Source organism: Ictidomys tridecemlineatus, chromosome 14 (assembly GCF_052094955.1).
Source record: "Ictidomys tridecemlineatus isolate mIctTri1 chromosome 14, mIctTri1.hap1, whole genome shotgun sequence".
In the NCBI taxonomy this organism is placed as follows: domain Eukaryota; kingdom Metazoa; phylum Chordata; class Mammalia; order Rodentia; family Sciuridae; genus Ictidomys; species Ictidomys tridecemlineatus.
This window is the reverse complement of record NC_135490.1, coordinates 33332615-33360010: the sequence shown is the minus strand read 5'-3', so window position 1 is coordinate 33360010 and position 27396 is coordinate 33332615. Positions and strand designations below refer to the sequence as shown.

The following is a 27396-nucleotide window of genomic DNA, read 5'->3' as shown; positions in this document are numbered from 1 at the left end:
TTTTAAGGAGAAGAAAGCGTTAAGGAGGGAAAAAAAAGGAAGTTATCTAGACTCCTCAGTTTGCTTTTGTAACTCCTGAACCACTTCAGTGCTTTGGACATGACCATCAGGCATTATACTCTCAATTATCAACTCTGCTGAATTAACAAAACCTACAAAAGGAAGCGACTGTGACGGCAGTGCCTAAATGGGTTCTATCAATTCTGCAGGACGAGAAATAAAAGCACTGGTGCATGTCTTGATTTACTAGAGCACAGGCCCCCGACCTTTCTGTGAGAGGAACATGTTTCCATTTCTTTGTAGACAAGAGGGCAAAGGCAGGAAGGTGCATGAGCAAGTGGGCAGGATGCACACAAAGTGGGATTGCAATGCAGCAAGATTCCAGGTCCCCTGGAAAGTTTTGAGGTCTGTGATTAATATTCTCACTAGAGGGACCCCTACCTTAGCATCAGGTGACTCCCCCATCCCTGTTCCCCATTGACTATTCACTCTTCAAAAAGTTACTATTTCTGAAGGACTTGTCAAAAAAAAAAAAAAAAACCCTTTTCTTTAGCATGATGGCAACAGGAATAGAAGAAATACTGGGAAGTGCTGGTCTTAGTTAGACCAGACTGAAGCAAGTCTGAGGGAAGGAGCCAACCCACCAGTCCAGATTGGTGATCTCTACAGCTGCAGAAACTTTTTTTTTCAATTCCTGAAAAAGAAGTCAGAAACAGGCTGTTAACAACACAACACACACAACTCTTAGCCCTCATTCACAGAAGCGAGACTGTGAGATCAGAAACTTCTCAAGTTATCTGCATAAAGCCCCAGGCCCCCGTGGGTGTGTGTGTGTGTGTGTGTGTGTAGACCCCTCTCCCTACCGTGGGGAGTTGAATCCACTGTCCACGGTGATGCTGCTGCTGTCCATGCTGTCGAGCCGGGCTGAATGGGTGGCTCTCTGGTTGCTGCTGCTGTCGGTTTCTTTTGGGGTGAGGAGGGTGAGGTTCTTCTCAAACTTCCTCTGCAAGTCTCTTTCCTTCTCCCTCTCAAGAAGCCACTGCATGGTGCCTACATCATCTCTATTTTTCTCCTCCTCAGCGTTTTTGTTTGCCCCTTCCTCAGAGTCGTCGTCATCGGAGACATTGTAATAGTCAAAAGAGGCTTCCTGGTTCCCTCCAGACTCCTGCTGACGCTGGGAAGCTGGCATGGCTTGTGCTGCCGAGGTCCCCAGGGACGGTTCCAATTTCTCGCATCGGCCTGGCAATGTGTCTGTAGGGGTCTTGGGGTGCGATTTGAGGAGGGACAGGCTTGACTTGTGATAGCTGTTTACAGACAAGGTGCTGTGAAGAGGCTTGAACAGTGTGTCTTTGCTGAATATCTCTTTCCTCTTGTCCAGGCTGCTGGGTTCTGCACCGTGGTGCTGGACCAGGCGTCCGTTGGCAATGCCTTCAGCCACTCCACCTGAAGCAGCAGGGCCCCCGCCTGACCCTTTTGGTGACTCCTCCTTGTGGCCGACAGGCTCCCTGGAGGAATGTGGGGCCTGCCTATCAGAGGGAGACAGCTTTTTCACGCCTTCTGCCAGGGTCAGAGTGGCATGGTCCTCCTTATTCTTCCCCAGAGGCGACGGTGCGGTGAGAACCGTCTCACTGGAAGTGTTGCACTGGAAATAGTCATCAGCGGCTGTTTTGGTTGGACAGGTGCTGAGTTCCCCATAAGGTGGCAAACTCTCAGGTGGTTTGCCTGGCTCCAAGAGGCTGCAAGCACTGGAAGGCTCCTTGCTGCCACCAACTATTTCTGGAATACATACCTCTTTATAGCTTGCGGATGAAAGGAGAGCCCTTTGATGACCCACAGCCTGAGCAGGCCTTAAAGTACTGTCGTCGATGTAGGACTGGCTGGGGGTCTGGTCGTCTTGGCTACAGCCTTCGGCCAGGTCTTCGGGTGTGCCTAGAGAAGAAGCGCCCAGGGGGCCTTTGGAGTTATCCATGGATCTGGACCTCTCCTTGGCTTTGCTGGGTCTCTCATTCCTGGACCTTCGGTCCTGGGTATGGCTGTGGCTTCGGTGCACTTTGGAGTGCGAGCTTCCCCTGGAAGGTTCAGGAAAAGGCATCTCAGTTCTCCTTTTGGCCAATTCGCCGGACACATCCCATTCTGGTGTCATGGGGAAATGGGACTCAATCACGTTCGTGTTACTGTGCATGATGAAGTTGTCGCCTTTGTGTTCGATGATGAAGCAGCCCTCCCTGGGCACCCTGGTCAGAGGGTCACAAAAGTCATACTCTCTTTCACCAGGAATGTCCAGATGCGAACCGTCGGAAGGGTCTCCTTTGGACACCCTCGTCTTGCTGTGTGACCGAGACTTCCCATGGGACTTTCGATGAGTCCTGCTCTTTTTACTTCTTCCGCTGTGGTGGGCAGAGGATCCTGCTTTACTCCTATGCGCTTTCTCTTCTTCAAGTTTCTTCATCAGTGCAGTGTGCCTCATGACATTTTCCACAGTCAAGTCCGGGTTGATCCGCCGAATGATCTCCATCTCCACTTCCCGAGGGATGGTAGTGGGCGTGTCTTCGTCACGCAGGGGCCACTCCTCTGGGGGAAACTGGGCAGAAAAATTGGCCAGCTGTTTGGTCTTGTCTTTCTTAAAACTTAGCCGGAATAACTTGAGCCCGAACTTTTTGGACTGCTTTTCACTATCTTTAGGTTTCGAGAGAGTTTCTGTCTTATAAGAAAAATTTACAGTACTTTTGCTCTTTTCAGTGGGTGGCACCTGGCACAGAGAAGGAGGGCAGTAAGGGTCTTTGCAGTCCTTGGCAGATTTCCTCTGCAGAGTGGATGCGTGCATGCTGTGCATGTCTTCTCGGCAGCAGTGGCAAGAGTCGCAGTGGTTTCTGGGCAATGTCCTTTCCCTGACACAGCCTGAGGCAGAGGGCGTTATGGTTCCAGGTTGTGGAGAGGTACACTGAGACCTGTCAGGTATCCTCTCGTCCAAATGGTACCATTTACTGTTAGTTCTTATGAGGGAAGGAGTTATGAAGTAAGTCTGTGGGGTCACGATGAAATAGCCATCCGGAGTGGGATAGATCTTCCTCTCCCGTACCAGGGTGTTCAACGTGTGCCGCAGGATTTCTTGGCTTGGGGTTGGAACACCTAAAACCAAAAAGCAAAGGAACAACACTGGTGAGAGTGAAGCGGGAACATGTTGCCGATTCCTGATTTTCAGAATCTTATTAGTAATGGCAAGCTTCCAAGTATCATCTCAGGGCGTGTAAGTGGGAACAAGACGAGGTTGACTGTTAAGTTTAGTGTGCGTCTCAGTCTCCTCTGATAATGTCTATTGCTATTACTTCCTATGGACTGAGAAAATATAAAAGCTTGTACCAGGGATTGGACCCAGGGGCACTTAACCACTAAGCCACATCCCCAGCCCTTTCTTTGTTTTTGTTTTTTTTAATTTTGTGACAGGGTCTCACTAAGTTGCTTAGGGCCTCACCAAACTGCTGAGGCTGGTGTTGAACTTGCGATCCTCCTGCCTCAGCTTCCCAAGTCGCTGGAATTACAGGCATGTGCCACCTTGCCCAGCTAGGTTGCAACTGTCAATACAAACCTTTGCTGAACCCAATCATGAAAGTGAGAGGAAAATGAAAAGTTTTACATAATGTGATATCAACTTACAGAAAAGTCATCTTCAATAAAAGTAACTAGGGAAGAAAGGTTAAAACAGCTATCTTGATATGAAAAACAAATATAACATATAGAGGCTACACATTAGAACTACTTCATATACTCCTTTTTAAAAATAAGTTTACTTCATTTTATGAGTTATATAAAAGGACAATTAGACTTGATCCCTATTTCTGATATGACCTCTAATTTTGCAATCATCAACACCTTCAATATTGACTGGTACACTGGTCAAAGTCGGGTGAGAACATTCTCCTTTTAGTCATAAGTCAGCAGGTGGGGATATTTCTTCTAGTTTCTAACCAGTGGGCCCGAATAAACACACTCGTAAAAGAAAAGACTATCAGGTTGATCACTAAGTCCCAAACCCCCTGCTTTTCTAGAATAGAAACACTAGGAATAAAAATGATAGATGCTTCTTTGTATAATGACTAATAATGTTTTCAAAAGTGTGCATGTTTATGTCTTCTCCACCTTAAGAGGCAGAATCAAGAGTATAAATCCTTCAGAGAGTATAAATTCATCAGGCTATAGTCCATTTACTTTATTCCCTGGGTATTCTGCAGTCCTCGTCACATAAAGGGTGATATACTGATAAAATTGATCTGAATGATATAATTTAGAAACAGGTCAGGTCGAATCACATGAATAACTGCCAATATTCAACCGTGTCTGACCCACAAAATGGCAATTTCACATTGTCAACCAAACATGGTTAAGGCGGTATGATGTGGAGACTGAAAGCGTGGGTCCTGGGGCCAGACTCCTGGATGGAAAGCCCAGCTCTATCACTGATAGCTGGTGTTAACGGCTGACTCACGAACCTCACCCCGCTTCCCTCACCCACTGGCATAGTTTGTGTCTGGAATATCTCAAAGGCCCACGTGTTAAAGATTCAGTCTCCAGATTGGTGCTCTGGGAATGTCATAGAACCTTTAAGCTCTGGAGCCTAATGGGAAGTCTTTAGATCATTGGAAGTGTGGCCTTGAAGAGGACTGTGGGACTTCTGCCTCCTCTCTCTCCTTCTGATCATGAGGCGAGCAGTTTTGCTCCATTAAGTGGTCCTGCCAAGGGCTGCCTCAGTACAGGGCGACAAGTAATGAGGTCAAATGATTATGGGCCGAAACCTCGAAACCTGTGCGCCAAAGTGAGCCCCTTCCAAGTCAATCATCTCAGGTATTTGTTATAATAGGAAGTTGACTAACACCGCTACCCCAAATTCATGGGTTGAAATTCTAACTGTGGTAACACCTCCTAAGATGACCTTTGTTTTTTTTGTAGATAGGATCTTTGCAACTGTATTCAAGTTCAAATAAGGTCATCAGGATGGGCTGTAATATATAATTGATGTCCTTCTGAAAAGGGGAAATGTAGACACAGAGACAATAATATAAAAGGAGAAAATAATACAAAGAGACACTGGTAGAAGTTGGCCATCCACAAGCCAAGGACAGATCCCTGAAACAGATTCTTTCCTCACAGACTTCAGAATGACCAACCAACCTGCTGACATCTTCATTTTGGATATCTGGCCTTCAACTCTAGGATGATAAACTTCTGTTAAGCAGCCCTAGAAAATCAGTGCAGTTGGTATCATTAGTGCAGCTGGCAACCTAACTTCTCAGAGTTTCTGTTTATTGTCATCAAAATGTGGATAATAATGGTACCTACACTCCTGGCGCTGTTAGTCTGAATTTGGTGCCTGTAGAACAGTGACTGACATATAGTGAATGCTCAAACAATTCTACTTAGTATTGGTCTTAAACTTTGAGTCAGAATCCACGAAATCCCACATTACCTTCCAAGAATGTTGTGTAGCAACCTAGAATAGCTGGGTGACCTGAGAGGTTTAGGATCCTCCAATCCTTCCAAAACTATGAAGTAGGATATAAAAATATTAGAAATGGTCTGGAATTCTCAGAGTTACAAAGTATGATATAACACACACATACACACACATTTATGTCATCCTCCTTCCTCCTTAGAAGGCATCCTTAGTGACCAAGGTAAAAAAAGATAACACTGTCCATAGATAATGTACTGATTGACATAATTATTTAATTTTTGAGTTGCATAATTTACTTTTAATCTAATGTTTTACTCTTTTTATTTATTTTTCATATATAGGGCCTTGCCCGTGTTAGGCAAGCACACTATTACTAAGCTGCATTCCTAGCCCTAATCTAATGCTTAACTTTTTGCGGGGTGAGGGAGGGATACCAGGGATCAAACCCAGGGGTACTAGAATCACTGAGCCACATCCCCAGCCCTATTTTGTATTTTATTAGAGTTGATTAGTGCTTTGATTTTGCTGAGCCATTTGAACTTGTGATCCTCCTGCCTCAGCCTTCCGAGCTACTGGGATAATGCGTAACTTCTGACCAATGTACATTGGTTATTTTGTACAAATGATTTCAAGACTGATAAAATAAAAGTTGTTATTTAAAATTTTGTGGTACTTTCTATACAAAATATAAATACATTTTAATTTTATTAGTGTATAACCTAAACCATACACATGCCATTTTTGAGCACCGTCATAAAATGAAAACAACAACAACAACAAAAAAATGGTTACAGGTAACCATTTTTAAAAGAATTTCTACTCTCTACTATTAGGGCCTTCTAACAAATAACTGAAAGAAGACTTCATTCACCCAGAATGCTACTCCTGAGAAGAGAATACACAGTAGCCATACTGGAGTGTCAAGAATAGTGTAGTTATCGGCACCAAAAATTAAAAGAACAAACCCATGTTTAAAACTGACTGTATCTTCAATGGTCTGAGAACTCATGATTGACTAATTTACTATGACTGCTACTAAAGGAAAGCTGAGGTGTGATTCATAAGAACAGTTATTACTTTAAAACAAGAAGTGAACTGTTATAGAATGGGCTAGTTTATGGTACAGGCCTTTTAAATAATGATCTGAGAAAACTCATGAAACTATAGAGAATCATGATTACAATGCAGTCATCTTTACTTACCGTTAAGAACAAGTTCTCTGGTTGTTCCAAAAGAGATAAGAAAGAATTCCATAGAGCATTTGCACCTCTGCTTTTTGTTTTGGATTTTCGGTTCATAAATCAAATCATGTTTACTTGGAAAGAAAAAGAAACCATAAACATTCTTTTCTCTCCATCCATTTTCTATACTTCTACCTTGAATTTTCAAAGATTTAATTGAAAATTGCTGATACCTATTATTATTTTATTATTAAGCCCTTGTATCATGACTAACATTTTCAATTGTCATGAAATCTTGAGTTCTACCAGGAATCTGTAGGGCTGACCTGGAGAGTGGTGGCGGTGAGGAACGTCTGTGTATTCCATCACTTTCGGATTCTACTCCATCATGACTTCAAATTTTGAGGGCTTAAAGAACAAGGATAAGCTTTGCATACTACCTGACTTATCTCCTTTCCACACCTTTACATCTTCCAAAGCAAAACATATATTTAAAAATGAACTTGAACCCCATAACCAGCCTGATAGTTCTAACTGCATTTTGTTCAAGGCCAGCTGTCCTCCCAGAAGGATTCAATTCGAACATAACAATTTAAACAATCATTCATTCTGCATGAATGGATGAGAAGGTCTTTAAAAATATAAGAAGTCGGGTGTGTTGGTGCACACCTGTACTCCAGCTGCCTGGGAAAATGAGATAGGAGGATCACAAGTTTGAAGTTAGCCCCAGCAACTCAGCGAGACCCTGTCTCAAAATAAAAAATAAAAAGGGCTGGGGATGTTAATCAGTGTATAAGTGCCCCTGGGTTTAATCCCCCTTTCCCCACAAAATGTGAGAAGCAAGTATATATCCTTTTTAAACCTTTTAAGAAATATACTTGAATTCTGTAATGGAGACTGGTATATAAAAGTTGTTGAATTGGATTTCAAAAAATTCAACCTATATAAAAGGTGATAAGATTTTTTTTTCAGTATATCATACATTCTTTACTAGAAGAACTTTCACTGAAAACTCTTTATAATATGGATTTCACAATAGGAACAAAGTCCCCAATTCTAGACTATTCTTTATACTTATTGACCATGTGCTAAATATGAGAATTCAAATATTTTCATATTTAATTAAACTTCATCTTCAAATAATAAGGCATTAAAAAATAAATACTCTTACCTTTAAAAACAAAAAATGTAAATATGATAGTAAGTATTGTCATTAAAAAACCATTTTTCAAGCAGAAAAAAAAACTAACAATGTTGAGTTTTTGAAAGTGTTTTGTTCTGATGTCACTTAAGTGACAACAGAAGAAAGGCAAAAAAAAATCAAAGGAGGGAAAGAAAAGAATGGAGGAAGGAGGTAAGAAAGAATAAAAAGGCAGGCAGGATACAATATCTCATTTTTAATGAAATACTAGTTTAAAATTTGGAACTATTGCTGAACAAAATTTTAAATAATTGTCATTATGTCCTAAGCCTGGGGTTGTCAAACTTTTTCTGTAAAGAGCCAGATAGTACATATGTTAGGTTTTGGGAGCTATATGATCTGTGTTCCAACTACTCAACTCTGACAGTGCAGTATGGGGAGCCAAAGCCAATACACTGTCCAGCAGGCAGGCTGAGCTCCAGTTAAGCTTTATTTACAGATACAGGTCGTGGGCTGTACTAGGCTTGCAGGCCATAGTTTGTAAACCCCTGTCCTAGACTCTAGTTTGAACGGTGTCCTTCCAAACTTCTGGAGCTGGTCAATAGTCACCAGTGTCACAGAGAAAGTTTAGTTAGCTCCTCTCAGTTCCTCTGAAGACCAAGGCCTTGGGATTTCTGTTCATCCACCATAAAGGTTAGCAAAACACTTATTCTTTTAAGTACAGATAATCTATGGATTTCTCTATGAGGTACTTCAGCTTAGTGATACTGTTACCAGCTGCTTCCGGTGATGAGCATTTTACCATTACATGCTGACTCTGTGTTCTTTCTCTTTCTTTTCAGAAACGGGAAGTTGAGTAGCCAATTCTGAAAAATCTAAATGATCTCTTGTGAAGCTATATAAAAACGCAAGGGTTTCAAAAGCTGCTGGGTTGTTTGATAACAAGTGGCTACCCAGGAATCAGGCAGAAAGAAGGGCCATCCTTCACAAAAGCACAGAATCTGCCAACAGCATCTGTCCCCTCTGAGACAGTGTCCCCTGGGATTTTGCTTATCTTACTACTGAAAGAAAAAGTTCTACCTGCGAGTTTACGAAGAGAAACAATCAGATAGTGAAGAAAATTCAGAGAAAATAAAATATTACAACATTTAAGATAATTTATAGGTTGCAAGGGTGGGTTCAGATTAGAGTTTTTAAACATCACATATAATATCAAAATATATTACTCAGATAATCGAAATTGAAGGAAGAATCACTAAGAGAGAAATTTAAAGTTTCTCTTAGGAAACCCAGTGTGGTCACTCATGTAGATTACCATTTCGCTTAGAGTTGGCACTTCCATCCTTCCACCTGTGTGGGGTACACTTCCCCACACCTTTACTTTGGGAAAGGTCAGGTTTGCTTCGGGGCATGCAATGCTAGCAGAGTGAGATCAAAGGGTTGAGGAACTCTTGTACTAAGGACCTGTGTTTTTGTGCTTCTGCCATCCCTACCAGCAAAGTGAGCCTCTGCTTGCCTCTTTTCTAAAAAGGATGGGGTACAGGTAGAGCATGACCACTCTGTTAGGCCTCAGCTGAATTAGCTGACCACTGGGGAACCCACAGATAAAGGAGATAAATAAGCAGTCATTGCTACAGGCCCCTAATGCTCTGTATCATTTGTTATCCAGCATTCTCATAGCTTATATTTACTAAGGTCTCTTCTAAGCAGAATGAACAATCTATCATCTATCAAGCATTCTTTTTTTTTTTTTTCTTCTTAAGCCAGGCTCTTGCTAAGTTGCTGAGGCTGGTGGCTGGCTTTGAACTTGCAATCCTCCTGCCTCAGCCTCCCGAGTTGCTAGAATTACAGGTGTGCACCACCACACAGAGCAAGCATTCATTTTTAATATAATTTCTATTTCAACCTCGGAACAGATTCTGGTGGCCCCAAAATGTATTTTACTTGACCCACATGTTGCTGGGATATACACAATTTTTGTGTTTGTGTGTATGGATGTATACTTGAACATACACACAAACACACAAGTTGTAGCATTTAAGGAAATTTAGGGATTTCACATATAATGAATTTCCAGTTCTTCTGAAAAACTAAATTTGTCTACTCTGGCAGGATTCTGTGCCTTGCAGGTGGAGTGGTAACAATTCATTGGAGCTGAGACGTGGGCTGTGTTGAGATGAGGCATCCATTCTTCAGCTTATTACCATTCCTAACATCTTCTCGCCTCGGAAGCATGAAATGTGGTTCCTACAGCCCCTGGGTTATTGCCTTCATCTTAAAATATTTAGGAGAAAAGCAAATATTTGTATTTTTCTTTTAAAACGAAATCTTAACTAACTTACCAAATAATTCTTTCTTAAAGCTCACCAAGCCATGACATGAACTTGTGAAATATGTTTACTCTGAATATTATTCTTTCTATAGTTTAATTACTTTGGATGAAAATTTGGGGTTGTTCTGAACTAGCCCTTTGAACACTCATGTTCACGGATTTAAGAAAGGTTGGATGGCAAAGATTGCCTAGAATCCTGGTCATTTTTGCCAGGTTCTTTATGGATTCTGATTTAATTTTCTTTTTGCTCAGTGCCAATTAAAGACTATCAGAGCTGAAGCGGTGAACTTATTTTTGATGTAACTCAGGTGCCTTGACTTTTAATGATAGAAGGAAGAAAGGCTTCTGGGTAGTTTTGGTGAAGTGCCCCCCCTCCCCTGCCCCATTATAGCTAAACGTGACAAGAATGATCCCTTTGAAGTCCAACAGCCACCAGCACACATGTCCATTTGGCAAGTGCTCTGTTTGTTTCTCATTACCTGGAAAACAAGTTGTCAGGTGTTCCATCAGTGCTTCTTGGGTGACAGGTTTTCTTGCCGAGTTCATTGCCGATATTGCCAAGCAGAGGATTTCCCCGAGTGGAATAAACTGAGATTGACTGATGGGAGACATACTGATTGGTGATACATCACCTGCAGAAAGACAATTTTCAAGTGAGCGGTTCATTAAAACACCCAGTCATTTGTCACACACACACCTTCACACATACATGCCTGCTCACGACTACCCTCTATCCCTTGGATTATGAATTATGAATACTATCAGCTCTGAACGCTGCAACTGGTTATGGCCACAGCCAATTCCACTCGGATGGGGGGACTTCCACACATGGTGGAAGCTCCTGAAGTATCAACAAATAAAACTTTCCTTTTAAGACCTGAGATCTCATTTGAATAGACAGAGTACGGAAAGTCCTGCAGCAGTGAGACTTTGAAGAATGATTTATGTTTTTATTAACTTGGAGCTGATTTATTTAATAACTGCCATTCCCATCTTCCCAAATGCACCCGTGGCAACTTGATGATTCATTCATTCAAATGCTGAGTGCCTTTATGGGTCACACATCTGTTGGGGCCTGGGAGCTGCAGATAGAAAGTGAGTAGGCTCCTTCCCCCACAAACATCTCTGTCCTTGGTTTCTATTTAAGTGGAGGAGACAGACAGTAGGTCAAAGGTCACAATGCTAATTGACAGGGGCACAAGAGAAGACTGCTCAGAGCAGAGAGAGAAAGGTAGGACACCATGGCCTGGGAGTGAGATGAGGCTCAAAGGTAGGAAGTTGTGCCAGGGATGTAGCTCAGTGGTAGAAAACTTGCCTAGCATGTACAAGGCGCTGGGTTCAATCCCCAGCATTGCCAAAACAAAACAAAACAAAAAATAAAAACAAAACAGGAAGTAGTAAAGTTTATCTAAGGATGTACAATATGAATCCAGTACTAAGGAGTAGGAGGGTACCTGGAGCTGGGAGGTGGGGAGGCCTTGGTGCTGGTAGGAGCTATAAGCAGGTGTTTTCTGGGGAGGAGCAGACAAGGCAGACAGGGACATGAATAAAACCAAGAGGAGAGAGCGGAGCACTGGGGGCCTTCCTCCTAGGAGGAATGGTGAGCCATAGGAGGAACTTAAGGAATGACAAAGGCAGATGGAACAGCAGAACGATGTGTGGGGGCCACACGGATGACACCCGGAGAGAGCAAGACAGAGCAGATAATAATGCACTAGGAGACTGAGGCCTCCTGCATGCATATGACCCTCAAAAGAAGTAACGGGAGCAGGAGACGGTGAAGACCCTGTATCAAAGAGGCTACGGATGGCGACTCTTAAAAGAGGTGTCCACCTGCAATGCAAATATCCATCTTCATTTAAAAAATTTTTACACCATAGTGTGGTGATTGTCAAGGAATGCTCCAAGGATCCCCAGAATTTTCTGTGAGATTTCAGGGGGCAGGAGTGACCCCACCAAAGGAGGGAGTTAGGGGAGCAGGGGAGTCTGCTCCTGACACCTTAGTGCCACCTGGTTTATTCTTTGAGGTTCTCTAAGATGTCAATTAAAAAGAAGTCCTGTAGAAGGAAGGTGGCAGCTGGGAGGGCTGAGGCAGGAGGATCGTGAGTTCAAAGCCAGCCTCAGCAGAAACGAGGTGCCAAGCGACTCAGTGAGACTCTGTCTCTAGGGCTGGGGATGTGGCTTAATGGTTGAGTGCTCCTGATGAGTGTCCCTGAGTGTTCAGTCCCTGGTACAAAAAAAAAAAAAAAAAAAAAAAAAAAGATAAAGAAAGAAAGGAAGGTGAAAACTATCAGCAGAGCAGCATACATATCTATGAGTTCCTTATCTTATGTCCCACATGTATTTACATGAGCTCTCCCTTTTTGCTTTTTAAGCATGATTTCTCAAGTCACAAGCGACTGTGGCTGGCCAGAACTGAAAGCAGGGTGAGATGGTGGGTGCTTCATCTTCACTGTCACTTAAAGCTGTGCATAACCACAACCCCTTGCTTGTAGGAATGTACAGTGGTCCTCTGGGAGAACCAGCTCGGATGGACTAGAAGGAAAATGGTTTGATGCACGAAACCAGGTGACAGAGTTGGAGATCACCATTTGTGGGGATATTCCAGCACGTGCATCAGGGCAGTAGGACAGTGTCCAAGTTTGAGGCCTGAATCCCTGCCAAGCCCAGCTCCTTCCGCTTTCCTGAGTCACAGGAGGCTCCACCAGCTCTGTTGTGGCTCCACTCTCTGCAAGACGGATGTGAGAAGAGGAACAGTACATTGTTTCAATGGCCAAAGGAAGAGAGAAATACCCAAATTCAGAAAAGGAGAAGGTCCACGAAGATAAAAAATCAGCAGAAACCAGAACTGATGTAATTTAGAACTCACAGACTTCTGAGACGTAAGTGTGACAAAGAGAAGCCCTCTGCAAAAGTCCTACAGTATTTGGTGGGAGAACAGCAGATGGAAACTATCACATAGAATTGGGGCTGTTACTGAGGATGTGAGCTTTGCTCAATGACTGGGAAAGCTCAATTCACACTGAAGATTCAAAAAATGACATTATCATGTGGGTCAGACCCATCTGAGTGGGCAGGTTTGCCACTGCCCAGAACCATGTATTTCAACCTTTTAAAAGAATTGGTGTGGCCTGGTGTGGTGGTGCACACCTGTAATCCCAGTGGCTCATGAGGCTCAGATAGGAGGATCTCGAGACCAAAGCCATCCTCAGCAATGGCGAGGACTAGAAAATAATTTCTTTTGATGGAGTATAAAAACAAGATGACATGGAGATATTTAAGCATCCAAATTCCATCTTTTTTCTATACCCTGTGATTGAAATAAGCAGGTTGAAAGATTTCCTGATTGTGTATGGGTTGCAAGAGGAAATTTCTCTTTAAAAAGGAAATGACGATTAGCAAAATTAACACGCTACATCATGCATGTCCTTGTACTTTTGGCTGAAACTATTTGCTTAGTTTCACTGCATCTTCTTGGTTAATTTCTTTTCATGTACTGCAGCCAACTATAAGAAGCAGCATGCTTTCAGTGTGTCAGGTTCACATGTGCTCTGGTAAAGCTCAGCTTCATTATAATTATGAATATATGCAATAACTTTGAACTCAGGGTATAGAACAAAAATGGAATTTGGATGCTTAAATATCTCCATGTCATCTTGTTTTTATACTCCATCATGAGAAATTATTTTCTACTCCCTTTCCATCCCCCACCTCCATCAGCAATCCTATCTCCTCTACATCTAAATGCTTCTTGGACCTGTTCCCTCTATTCCATCTCCACTGGCACCTCAACTCCAAACTGGCTGGTGACAATGTCTCAATGATGCCCAGCCTTCCTTCCTGCTCCTGACACAGCCTTCTGCAAGAGCAGCCAGGGTCCTCTTGGGAAAACATAAAACAGGCCACTTTCCTGCATATAACCTTCCAGTGACTGCCTACTGCCTGTGGAGGGAAATCAGAACTCCTCACTAGACCTGCAAGGGTCTGCGGGGTCTGCACCTGTTCATTTGGAACACCTGTCTGCACACCATCTCCCTTCCCATCCCATGCGCACACCTCCTCTCTTCTTTGAACATACCAGGCTTTTTCTGAACTCAGGCAAAGCCTTTTTAATTTTTGTGCTCTTAGCCTGGGATGTTCCTCAGACAGACCTTGTCAGGATTGGCTCCTTCTTCTTTAGGTCTCAGGTGAAACATCATGTCCTCATGATGTTTTTGTAGTACGGGGGATTGAACCCAGGACCTTGCACATGCTAGGCAAGTACTCCATCATGCAACCACGTCTGCAGTTCTGGGACGCAGCCCTTTCTTGACCACTGTCTAAAGCAGTTCCAACGTGACTTGAGTTCACTGTGTCCATTCTCTGAATATGTGCGTGTGTATGCCTGTTTACTTATCATCTGTCTCTCCCACTAGCATGTAAGCTCCATGACAAGGATATGATCGCCACATTTCCTGGTTCTGACAATAAAGCAGTACTGACACTGGACACCCAATACAGCTGTAGAATGAATGAATAACCATTTTATAACAGTATAATTCAAGGAATTTCTTGGGGTCATTTTAATGGCTAGTGGTTTTATTAATATTTTCTGCTAAATAATTTCAAAAGAGACCAAATATACTTAACCAGGCAATTTTTAAGACCCTCCCAGATTCATTTCATCAATAGTTCCCCAAACACAGTAGTTACCACAGAAAAACAAATGTCGAGTGAGATTTAGAACATGTATTAAAAATCCATATTAAAGACATCATAGGTATCTCTCGACATGTAACACATGCAAGTTTACCAAAATTTTCTGTGGCTCTTATACAAACCTATTTAATGAACCAACTAATCATCTTAAAATGTGCTAATAGAAAATTCTTCCAATAACTAGATCACTTTTATTTCTTCAAATAAGAGACTGTAAATACTGCTACAACAACTTTGGTCAGCATAATCTAGGAAATTACCAATTTACAGCATTTTGCATGAATTATTAATTATAACTTACTGTCAATAATTCTTAGAATGGATTTTTTCTAATGTTAGGATGAGTTCTGAACACACTCATAAAGCTAACTACAAGCTCATAGGTACTTTATAGGCTAATGAAGTCTTTCTAAACTGCTCTCATTCTGTGCTACTGCACTAAAAAAATTGGAGCAAATATGTTTTATTTTAGCTTTATTTTCTTACAAACATCCATGTAAGTACAGTCCTCGGGGGACATTTGCTAAATCTAGGATAATTCAGATAACACCAAACACAGTGCTTTGTACTAAGTAAGCATTCAATAAACTTCTAAGTGGACTTAAGAGTGTAGAAGGACATGAAAATACGACACTAGGAACTGAACTTTCATTTTTTGTTTGTTTTTTTGGTACTGGGGATTGAACCCAGGAGTGCTTAACCACTGAGCTATGCCCCCATCCCCTTTTATGTTTTTATATGTATTTATTTGTTTGTTTAGTTTTGATACCAGGGATTGAACTCAGGGTCAGTTAGCACTGAGCCACATGCCCAGCAACACTGAGTTGCTTAGGGCCTTACTAAGTTGCTGAAGCTGGCTTTGAACTCGAGATCCTCCTGCCTCAGCCTCCTGAGCCACTGGAATTACAGGCATGCACCACTCTGCCTGGCTATGTTTTTATTTAGAGACAGGGTCCCACTCGGTTGCTTAGGAACTTGCTAAACTGCTGAGATTGGCCTAGACCTTGCCGTTTTCCTGCCTGAGTCTCTAGAGCTGCTGGGATTATAGTCATGTGCCACGCCCAGCTAAATTTAGGTTTTAAGAGCATTTAATGTTTAAAAGAGGTCACTGAAAATTTGGACACTGCTTTCCGGAAAAGTGCTTTGGCGGCTGATCTGCATGAGGAGCAAGATAATTATTGGGGTGGATCATGAGTGGAGTGAAAGATGGATCCCTCCACGAGAGGAAGGAGAGAGGGCATGCACAGCATGCAGCAGCATGCGGAGCCTGAGGAGCTGTGCGTGCTGGGGGCTCAGCTAGAGCAGGCTGATGGTAAGGTGCAAAGAAAAGCTGAGGCCAGATCTTGGCAGACCAGGAGGCTCAGATCTTATTTTTGATGATCATAGGACACCACCCATGTTTTGATACAGAGGAATCACATGACCTATTTGTGTTAGAAAATCCCTCTGGAGCAACTGTGGAGACCAAACTGGTGACAGCTACCTCTGTTCACACAACTGCCGACGAGGGCCTGAGACAAGTGGAAATCCTGCAGATGCCAACTTGCTCTGCCTTATTATCTACAGCTAGTCATTTCTACCTGGGGAAATATTATCTGGCGCATCCATTTTTACTACTTAAACCCCTACATCTATTTTCCCTTTGAGCATTTGGCCAGTTATTTTAGTTGGAATTTTTATTTTTTTTAAATCTAGCACATAATTTATCCTTTCAAGAAATACCTGAATGGCTATTATGTATCAAATACTTGTAGGCACTCAAATTCCAAAATTATTCCTCTATCATCCTATATGTGGGTTTAGAAAAAGTACTGTATTCTATGAATGCTATTTTTGTCCTTTTCAGTCATGAATTCAGGTTCTCTGTACTCCCAACTTGGCACTGGAGGGAGAATAACACAACTCTTAAGATGTGACTTCCATGGTAATGTACATTCATTCCCTCTGGGATGAGATCTATCTTTCCAAAAGATACCTACTAAAAAAAGCAAAAAATCTATTTCATCTAGAAGTATTCGTCTTCATGTAACTATGTAAGAAAAGGAAAGACATAATTTTCCCAAGTGAACTGCATCATAATAAATGACATTCTTGAAGGCACCCCAACATCCGTCTTTCCTCTTAGCCTTCTTTCAATAATCTGTGCTTTACCCTTGCCCCAAGTTTGCATCTAGTATTAATTATCTTGTTTTCCTGTTTATTTTAGGTACTGTTTTTCACGGTAAATGTTAATCTATACTCTGCACTGAACAGTTACCTCTGACTCTAATGAAGTTCATATACCAAAACAACCTGGTTACAAATATGATTCTGAAATGGTACTAAATTATAATTGAGAAATTCCCAATATAAGAAAGCATGCAAGAGATATGCTGATAAGAACCCAGAATCTTAAAAAAAAAAAAAAAACACAATTACCCACTCTGTGCCTGTTTCCTCATCTGTAAAATGAGGGTTTGGATGAAATTATTTCAAAGATTCCTTCAAACTCCAAAGTCCCATGATCCTAAATCAACGAAGCAGAATTCTGGCAGAAAATCATAATAAGGCACTTGTGTCCAGTTCTATTTCCGTGTTTTGGGGGAAAAACATTTTAATCTCATTTGAGCTGAAAATTTAAAAGAAATGGCTAACTATACTAGCTATTATTTTTTTCTCCTTATAATAAAGGCTTCTTTCTAATTCAAAATCTTATTCAGCTTTGTTCCTCGGGACAAACATGACTCTTTTGATCTCCATGCTGCCAAAATTAACTTTCAAGTAAAAATTATAGATTCTAATAAAATCACTGCATGGAGTTGATACTGTGACTCCTCATAAAAAATGGTCACCCCAGTCTGTAAAGTGCATGGAGGACTTTACACGGACAATACAACTCTACTCCTTTCAACACACTATTCACAGAACCTACCGACTTGCCAAGTTTTACCTTAAATGCCCTTGAGCTTGGGGAAATCATAAGCTCTCTGAGGTTACAGTTAAGTGAACAGTTTCTCTGATGCACAGCATCAGGCAAATCTTGTGTTTTACAATTTAATTCAATTTGTTAACCCCAATTTTATGTAGAGATGCTGTCTGGTTCTTTTAACAGAAGGTCTACTACAATGTCTTTTAAAGAGCTGTTTGAAACAGACACGTCTTCCTTTCCTATACTGTCTCCAAAAGACCACAGCACCCTTGGTGTGGGGGGAGCATATGGCTCCCATTAGTTCCCTTTGAAACCAGATTACCGTACTTGACTTTCAAATGTTTGCATTTGAAATCTGAAAGAAAACTGGGGTTGCAAAAGGCACCTTTACCAGTTTACTGTAGGTCTGTTTTAAATGCCACTGATTTCAAAACCGTAAGGCTGGGTCTTTTCTTTTTTTTTTTTTTTTTTTTGAATTTTTTTATTATTTATTTTTTAGTTTTCGGCCGACACAACGTCTTTGTTGGTATGTGGTGCTGAGGATCGAACCCGGGCCGCATGCATGCCAGGCGAGCGCGCTACTGCTTGAGCCACATCCCCAGCCCAAGGCTGGGTCTTTATTGTAATAGTCAGTGGAAGGAGACTTAGTATTTAAAAAAAACAAGTATTTTAGAATATTTAGAAACTCTAAACAGCTTTTCTAAGGTTTCCCAATCTTTATTTCAACAGGTGCAGGGCCTCTTAAAGAAAGTCCAATTTCTGAGTTATTAATTTGAATAAACTTTTAATTCAAAAGTGAACATATGCAGAAGGCTTCTAGTAATGATTATGAGGTTCATGATGTCCATTAAGAAACTTCTAGTAAGAGCAGAGTCAAGAATAGTAATTACTGTGACTTAGGGCACACACACACCAATATGAGTCCATGTCCTTCGCCTCTGCTTATCAGCTGTCTGATGTGGAGATGGGCAGCTGGAGAACTGACAAATCAATCAGCTCACAGCTGTACAGAGGGAACCGTCATCATCTCAGTCTACACACATTGTTCAGTCATGCCAGCCTTTGCTCCTATCACTGAAATTCGATTTCTGATGAATAACAGTCATTGAGTAAGAGGCAGACCAGTCAAGAGGGGTGGAGTGGCAGGGAGAGAAGGGCAGTGGGGGAGAACTGCCCTGCTAGGGAGTAGCCCTCCCTAACCCCAGAGACGACTCCTGACATCTTATTGTGATCCATAACATCTAACCCTCTGGACCACTTGGCTCTTCACAATAGACTGCAGGCTGCAAAGTTAGGAAGGAAATACGAGCCATCAGACCAATTACACGCTTTAGCACTAAACCTTTGCTAAGGCTTCATTCACATTATAGCCCAACAACTACTACAAAGGTGGTGTTTGTGAGGCACTGTGGACTAAACCCTAGCAGTGTTATTTACATAGCAGGCACTCCAATGTTTGTTGAATAAAAAGGTCCCACACATAAAGACCAGGCAAGGCAAGGCCCTGCTATCTGCCAGATGGTCTCAATACAAGCTGCTGCCCGGATCTCTAGTCCCTCACCCAGAATTATGTCAAAGCCATTTATCACCTGGGATAAAATCACGATGAAATACCAGTCCTAACTGACAACAGTTGGTAAGATCTCTCAGATGTCACACAGTTGTGTAATGAGCCTGGCTAACCAGAGCTCCTAGGAAAGATGCCATTTTCCTTTCCTGTGTAGTAAGCGCCTTATACAGAAAAGAATCTGAGCTGGGGGTGGTAGAGGATGCCTGTAATCCCAGCGGCTCTGGAGGCTGAGATGGGAGGACCTTGAGTTCAAGGTCCTCCTCTGCAATGGCAAGGTGCTAAGCAACTTAGGGAGACCCTGTCTCTAAATAAAATACAAAATAGGGATGGGGATGTGGCTCAGTGGTTGAGTGCCCCTGAGTTTAATCTCTGATTTCCCCCTCCCCACCTAAAAAAAGAAAAGAATCTGAATTCCTATTTAGAGTCATTGTGTACTTCTCTTCCTTCTCCATGATACAGCAGAACCTACTCTACTCTGGAGACGTAGGACAGGCTCCAACTCCCACTGATGAGGTTTCCCAGCTATGATTCAGTAAAGCAGCCTGACTTCTCCAGGGTTAATCTCGGGCCCGCTCTTTATAAGTCAAAGTTTCTTTAACTGTTTCTCAACCTTTGTATTCTTTGCTTCATCAGTTTAGGTATCATGACTCTACTCTGAATGATTTCTGTAAAATACAAGTGTAATGGAACTAGGCCTAACTTCAATTCAAATGTGTACAGACCAACAGTTCCACAATGACAACAAAACTTGACTGAATGAATCACTGCTCCAGACTCCCCCACCACAGAATACCCTACCTCTCGTTCCAACAGGCATAGAAGCAGTTATGAAAGAAACGTGTAAGAATTTAGAGGGATGAATGGAAGTAAAGCAGGTCAGAACAGACACATGGAGAAAACTTCCAACATTGTACCATTAAGCAACGTTTCTCTCCTAAGTTTGGAATTACAGGACAGTGGTAAAGACCATGTACTTCATCATCAAAACATGAAATTCAGATCCCAGTTCTGCTCCTCACTGCTTGCATGATTTGGGGCAAATTATTTAATTTTTGAACTTCCATTTCTTTTTCTGCAAAGTGTACATAGTGACGTTTATTGCAGAATCATTGATGGGATTAAATGGGGTAACGAATACTGAGTGCTGTACTGACCCTAAGACCCTAAGAAATATTTAATAAATAGTAGTATTAAAAATATCTTCCCCAAGCCTATCTAATTTCAATCAGCTTATTCTTTCACACTGTTTTGAATTTATACCAATAAGAAATTCATTTAATCCTAAAATGAAGCCTTTGAAAGAAACGAAAACATCTTTTCCAAGGCTGAGAGGGCAGTTTGATCTTTCTTATGCTCGTTTAAATGAGTTTAATCAGGTTGCTTTCCTCCTGTCTGGTAGCTGTGCGCACCTGCACTGAGTGAATGGAATAGTAGCTGAAAGGCAAGAAAAGTGAAGACACATTGAACTTCTAACTTTGGGATTTATCATGGGCTGGAAGAGAATGGTCTTAAGGCCAAAGGGAAAAACGCACCTTGCACCGGGGGCTTTAGAGGAAGCAGCTGGGGAACAGTATGTCATAGTAATAAGGCTGTCAGAGAAACCTTGGCCTGCTTCAAAATTTTGTAGGTACAAAAGGGAAAGATGTCTCAGCGCTTAAGTAAGATCTTTTGGTGCAAAGATCAATGGCACCAGAAGTTAAATGGTTTCCCAATGGGACCTGGGACGCTCACAGCCATCACGGTGCTTTGCTTGTAGTAAAATGCCCTGTAGGCTAAGAAATAAAGTGACTTTCACCCACCTTCAGAGTTTTCCATGCCCTCCCTTCCTTAGGGAAGGCTTGTCCAACAAAATCCAAGCAAACCATAATCAATGTCCATATTTAGAGCCTCACATTCCCATTTGCTCTTAATGATAACCATCCTTTACAAGCAGTGTATGAGCAGCCTTCCCAGATGTGGACGTATCTCACAGTAAGAATGACCATGATTTCCAGAGAGACTTGCATAACTCTCAAGGCTTACCTTACCATTACTCTATCGGGTGAAGATTCTTTCTTTTTTTTTTTTTAAATCGGCACATAGTATTTGTATATATCTGTGGAATACTGAGATGATAATTTGATATGTATATGTGTAATGTGTAATCATCAAATAAGGAAGTTAGCATTTTTGTTTCTTCAAACATTTATTGTTTCTGTATTTTGAAGAATTCTGAAATCTTCCAGTTATTCTGAAATATGTCATAAATTATGGAAGACAAAGGTTACTGCACAGTGCTAGAGAACATGGACACTAATTCCTCCTATCTAACTGTAACTTGGTACCCACTGTCTAACCTCTCTCCATCCTTCTCCCTTACCCTTCACAGTCTCCAGGGACCAATGTTGCACTCTGGTCTTCTTTAAGACCCATATTTTTAGCTTCCTTAAATGAATGAGAACATGTAGTGCTTGGTTTTCTGTGCCTGGCTTATTCACTTAACAAGCTCTCCTCCAGTTCCATCAAAATGAACAAACAGACCATTCTAACTCCACAACAAATGAATTCTTCTCATTTGCTGTCCCTCTGAATCAGGTATTTACCAAGTAGTTTCTACATATAGGAAATTGCAAGGAGATGCTAATTATAGAAGAAGACACAAATCTTGATCCCTACTTCCAGTGAATTTACAATCTAAGTAGAAAAACAAGATACAAAGACATGAAAATATAAGCAATTATAAAATATTCACATTAATGTTCCAAACATCCTTCAAAGAGCTGTGACAAAAAGATACATGAATGACTAGCAAACTGATTTTATGGTGGGGGTTTAAAAGATTAAGAAATGACTATCTGTTGGGGGTAGTCTCTCCCACTGGGAGAGACTTCGAACTGAATTTTTAAGGATGAGTAGAATGGATGGGTGTAGGGTATTATGCAATTACATCCTCAACATACTACACTTGTGTTTTTCCTGACCGAACATCCTTTCAAACAGACTTAACATCCCCAAGTTTTCCTTAAAGGTGCAATGTACTACACACAGACGCATCCTTGACAAGGAAGAAAGGAAACATGCTTCCTTTTCTTCCATGAAAGGCCGAGCTTCAGAGATGGATGGAACGGTAAAAGGAAAAGAGAGGTGCAAGGGTCCTATCCAATATGGAGTTTGCACTATTTTAAGATATTCTAATTATCCTTACAAATTATGTAAAGGATTCAACACTCTCAGAAATACCTTTCATACACACCAACACTAAAACTACACAGTAGATGAAGTGAGAAAACCATGATTTCAGATGTGCCACGTTTCACTTTGGAAATGGAGCACGGAATGAAACTTTTGAGGACCAACATTTATTGTTTTGCTATCAAAAAAAAAAAAAAAGCTTTGTGTAAAAAGCCCATGAATGTTGTAAGAAAACAGCTGTCATAATCGGAATCCTGAAGCAGACCATAGTGAAATATGTTCACTTCCTTAGTCATTCAGAGCAGCCCCAATACAATGTTAGTCTTGGAAACAGACCCTGAAGATATAAATCAGGATTTTACATGGATTTCAGTGCATTGCATGTAGGATCACAGGACAAATAACATGCAACATTTCAGGGACTACATATTAATTGAGAAAAAAAAATTTCAAATAGTATTTACTAGAATTCTCCCTCCGAGGAGTGTGAGAGAGAGACACAGCTGATGGAAACGTGAAGAAGTTTGTTTCCTATCTGCAAGTCCTACAGCTGTTGACTTTTCAGTTCTGGTGTGACAATGACTCACACTGGTGAGCTCTCATGGAGCGGGCAGCCTCCACAGAGGACTTGAGCTGTATGTAAGATTGAGGCTGCAGGAGGACTCCAACGGGAAGTCCACTTTTCAGGGACCCGTTCACCCTCATCACAGGTGTGAGAGACATTTTACCATATTTCTTTGCACATAACAACTCTTGAACAAAAGCAGGGGGAACCTACCTGACCCGTTCTGGACTGGCTCCATCTCCCAGGTAGCTTTGATGCTAAAGCCTGGTGCATGCTAGGGGGTTGCATCCAAGCGCAAGAAGGAGCCAGTAACAGAAACGGACGTCCTAGAATCTGTAATAAGAAGAAAGAGTAAACTTCTGAGTAACAGTATCCTAAATGAGCACTTCAGACTGGCTGCTGAGGGCCCGCGGAACACAACAGGAATCAGGTACTTTACCTTGGTAGATCTACTTTTAAAACATGAGCTCCAGAACTCTCAGCTCTTCTTATAATTCAAGGCTTGAGATACTGGCACAAGTTCAGTTCAAAAGCTGGCAGAAAGCACCTTTCAAAGGCTTTGTGAATATACTTTGCTGGTAATGATTTTTAGAAATGAGGAAAAAAAAAAAAGAGGAGAGGAATCCTCTTTACCATTCTTTTATCTATTTGCATGGAACAGCATGCCTATCCCATATATCACAGCCACTTGCACTGACTGAGCCAATGTCCCACTGCAGTGCCTCGGGAATCTGCAGTGTCACTCCTCTTCTGCTCGTTCTCTGCAAAGTGAAGTCATAGGGATGGATCAGCCAACCTGACTTCTCACTACCCTGCCCAGAATCCTTTGTGAGCTGAAATGAGTCATCGCTCCAAGAAAAGCTACAGCCTCCGTGTGTGTCTGGGCTAGCTCCTTTGTCTGTGCAATGCAGAGACTCTAGGTCAGGGACAGAGCCCAGGCACAGGGCTGCACGGGGCACGTGCTTCTCTCCAAGGGGCCCAGGTGCCTCACATGCATTAGCATCAATTCATATTTTGTTAATCATCAAAACATTAAAAAGGGCACATACCTCCCGATACTTGAAGAAAGAACACACACATTAAAATTGATCTGGCATCTAATATACTCACCAGTTCATAATTATACACCTGACACATTTTCCTATCTTATTTTTTTTAAGGCTGGCTTCTCATTGTGATGAAGGACGACTCTCCATCGTGTGTGTAACAGGCGGTTCTACAGTATACTCACTGGATCAAAGTTTAGCTGCAGCGAGCTATCTGTCACAAATTCCAGTTGCCGAGCAAGTCTTTGCAAGCCCGGGTCTCATCATTCCCGACACATCCCCGTCAGGCTTGCAGCCTGGGCAGCCAATGCAGCTCTGCTGCTGCCTGCTGATAAAGCCAGCGTTGGGAATGAGGTCACTATGTCAGGAACTCGCTCTCAGCGTGAGGTTCTCTGAGCTTACAACACAACTGGTAGGAGTCATAGGATTTTTATGTCACTGCTTCATGTGCCTTTTCTTTCTTTCTATTTTTTAATTTCGATGTCTAAGATCAGTAAGGCAAAAAAAAATCAATTATATATCTGCATCAAAATGTCCTTTTCATGATATCATCTGTACCACCCACGATGAATAACTCATGCACATATGGGTACATGTTGTTTTCACACACACACACGTACACACACTCAAGACACATACACAAAAGGACTCCACTTCAGCAGAAACATCGACAAAGCATTTGGTCTTTTATTTACAGTACAAGAAAGGACATGTCAACATCTCAAGAGGAAAGAGGGGCGGGGCTTGAGAGTGACAGGACAGAATGACAGGAGTATCAGAAAAAAGTAGAGTCACAGTGGAAAAGAATAATTAAAGGGAAAAAAAAAAAGAATTCTACTGTATTAGTAGTTCTAATTGCCCAAACTCTTCCAAACCAAAAGTCATTCCCAAACAAGCAGCCCTCACTATCTCAACTCAGGAAACACACACCCGCCCGTTATCCCATACTCAGAGACTGACTAGATTTGGGCAGGAGAAGCCATGATGAGCACAAAGTGGAGATGAAACCTGAAACTGGAAGCACCAGAGCACAAGGAGCCATTAGCCAGGCTCTCCCAGATCTCAGAGCTGGAAGAGTCCTGACTGGGTCCCCAAGCTCAAATCCCACCAGAATCAGAACCTCTCTTAATTCCTGGGATTCAACCTGTTCTCAAACACCTCCTTCCACAGATTCAGACCCCATCCCAAGTCACACATGCGCTCTGGTGAGCCCAAATCGACCTCTCCCATCACTCCACACAATGATTCCCATTCTGCCCTCAGGGAGCTGTGAACTCATCCCTCTTCAGTCTGTTAACTCATCCCTTCTCAGTTCATTAACTTATCCACTAGTTACAAAAAGCAATCTGGTCTTCACCTTCCAGATCATCTCTTCTCTCACCACCTACACTTTTGGAAGCCTAGTAAGCATGCAGCCTATATTTTCCTTTATTGGCGAACAATACATGGGATCAGAACATTGTTAGCACCTCTTCAGTGCCTCCACCTTCCAATGAGTTGCCCTTGTGGATTCCCTCTTTACTGGCAGTCAATTTCCCTCTTACAAGGCTGTGGACACCGGCTCTGTTCTCCACGTGGCACTATCCCCTCCCTTGTTCTGGACTCTGTGTAGTTGTAAGACTGTGGTAGGTTTTTGGTTATTATGTCTCACTGTCCATACCACACTAGCTGTTAAATCAGGCCTCCTTTAAGTACTTTTATGCTTTATGATAAATAGTTTGGTCTTGATTTCGCCCTCCAATGTTCACTTGATATGCCGTGTCCCACACCAGGGCCCCCGACCAAAGCGACTTGAAGTGACTCTACTAAGCTCAATCCACCCAAATTCACACAATTCAGGCCATTTCTGTCAGTCACAGTCTAACCACTGTGAGGTCAAAAATATACCTAAAAAAATTTGCACCTTAAGAATGCAGTGATGTAACTATATGATAAATGTATAAGAAATTAAGATCTAAGTGGAGATATCTTTAGCCCTGGCAACTTAAGATCGTTGGCAGGGGGAATCTCTAGGTTATTGTACCACCTCTTGACCGAGACCCAAGTTTCTTCTATAATCTGTAACAGTTTAAATAAGTAGATTAAAAACATCCAAATATTGAAAGAAAGAGGATGGAAAAAATTATTTAAAAAATGTATCCAAATTTACTCATATCTGAACATGCAAGTTTCCATCTCTGTGTGGGCCTATAGTACTTACATACAGATACTTCTAACCCTTAGGAGAACCCTATCAGGCAAGTACGAATATGATTTCCTTCCTCAGAAAGTTAAACAGCTCAGGGTTACACAGCTCCTATGTGTCAGAGGGAAGATTTGAACCAGAAAAGCTGCTGCCTCTCAATTATTATAATAACCACAGGAAACAAAAATAGTTATAGAACTATCCCTCAATTTTTAAACTTAACTTGAAGTCAATTGCTTACTTGGCACAGGGGGCCCATGGGGTGAAGGTCACAGCTTGGATCCTTGCATTACCAGGTCCCTGGGTCTAAGACTTCTGACTGACTGCCCCCCAACCTCAGCCAGCAGACTTTTATTGAACCTCCATGCAAAGGAGTGTGAAGGATCAGTCAAAACAAGAATCACAAACTTTTCTTGCTGTCCTACTAATAGCAAGACAGGTTTTATGATGAATACCCAGTGGCCTTGAATCAAAAGAGACAGGTAAGAAAGGCACTCTGAAGTTTTTGACACCAAGATCTGATAGACAGGGAAGCTTAAGAACTGACTCCAGCCATAATCAGCAGCCCTCCTCCTGCCCCAGCACCTCCTGCTCCTTTTAATAACAGCTTTGGTGTTATGGCAAAGATTTACAAACATCATATAGAATATCCCAGAGGTGATTTGCTCAGTCGATGAGGTGTGGGCAGAGGTTGTGCTTGGCACTCGACTGGTTCCTTGGCAGAAGATTAAATAGTAGCAGCACTTAGTGACATCGTCATGCAGAATCTTAATATTAACATTTTGATGACTAATGGGCTAGCACAGTCTTAGAGCTGCTGCACTTGATAAAGCAGAAAGCAATAAATATCCTTAAATCAATTTAAAAATATCTACCGGGTGCCTAATTGCAATGTCCTATAGTGACTTGGGGAATTTAAATATGTGCAAGATAGCGTACATAACGCAAGGCATGTACATTGGTACTTTTGCATGAACAAATGCCATGGTCTGTCTCTACCTTCAAGGAGCTTAAAATGCACTCAAGGAGAAGAGATACTCACACATAACAAGTGCAAAGAATACAAGGCAGTGTCTGTCACAGGGAGGGAACAGGAAACAGGTGCCCCTGAAAATTCAGGAGAAAAGAACCTGGGTTAGAACAATCAGGA

At 41.9% G+C, this 27396-nt stretch overlaps 1 protein-coding gene across 9 annotated transcripts in view; it reads right to left on the bottom strand.

Annotated features, from left to right (window-relative positions):
* The window catches only part of Stox2 (storkhead box 2), a 230459-nt gene that overhangs the window by 9569 nt on the left and 193494 nt on the right, over positions 1-27396 (bottom strand). For 4 of the 9 annotated variants that reach the window (XM_078031026.1, XM_040294255.2, XM_021729066.3 and 1 more), the window contains 2 exons: positions 10583-10735; positions 864-3129 (listed from right to left, as the gene is read on the bottom strand). In XM_078031026.1, coding sequence (XP_077887152.1) covers positions 864-3129; positions 10583-10735 — 2419 coding nt within the window. Of the gene's footprint in view, positions 1-644; positions 695-863; positions 3130-10582; positions 10736-23228; positions 23349-23454; positions 23610-27288; positions 27354-27396 lie in introns of those variants that run through there. The other 5 variants (XM_040294274.2, XM_040294260.2, XM_040294269.2 and 2 more) reach the window with 5 other exon arrangements.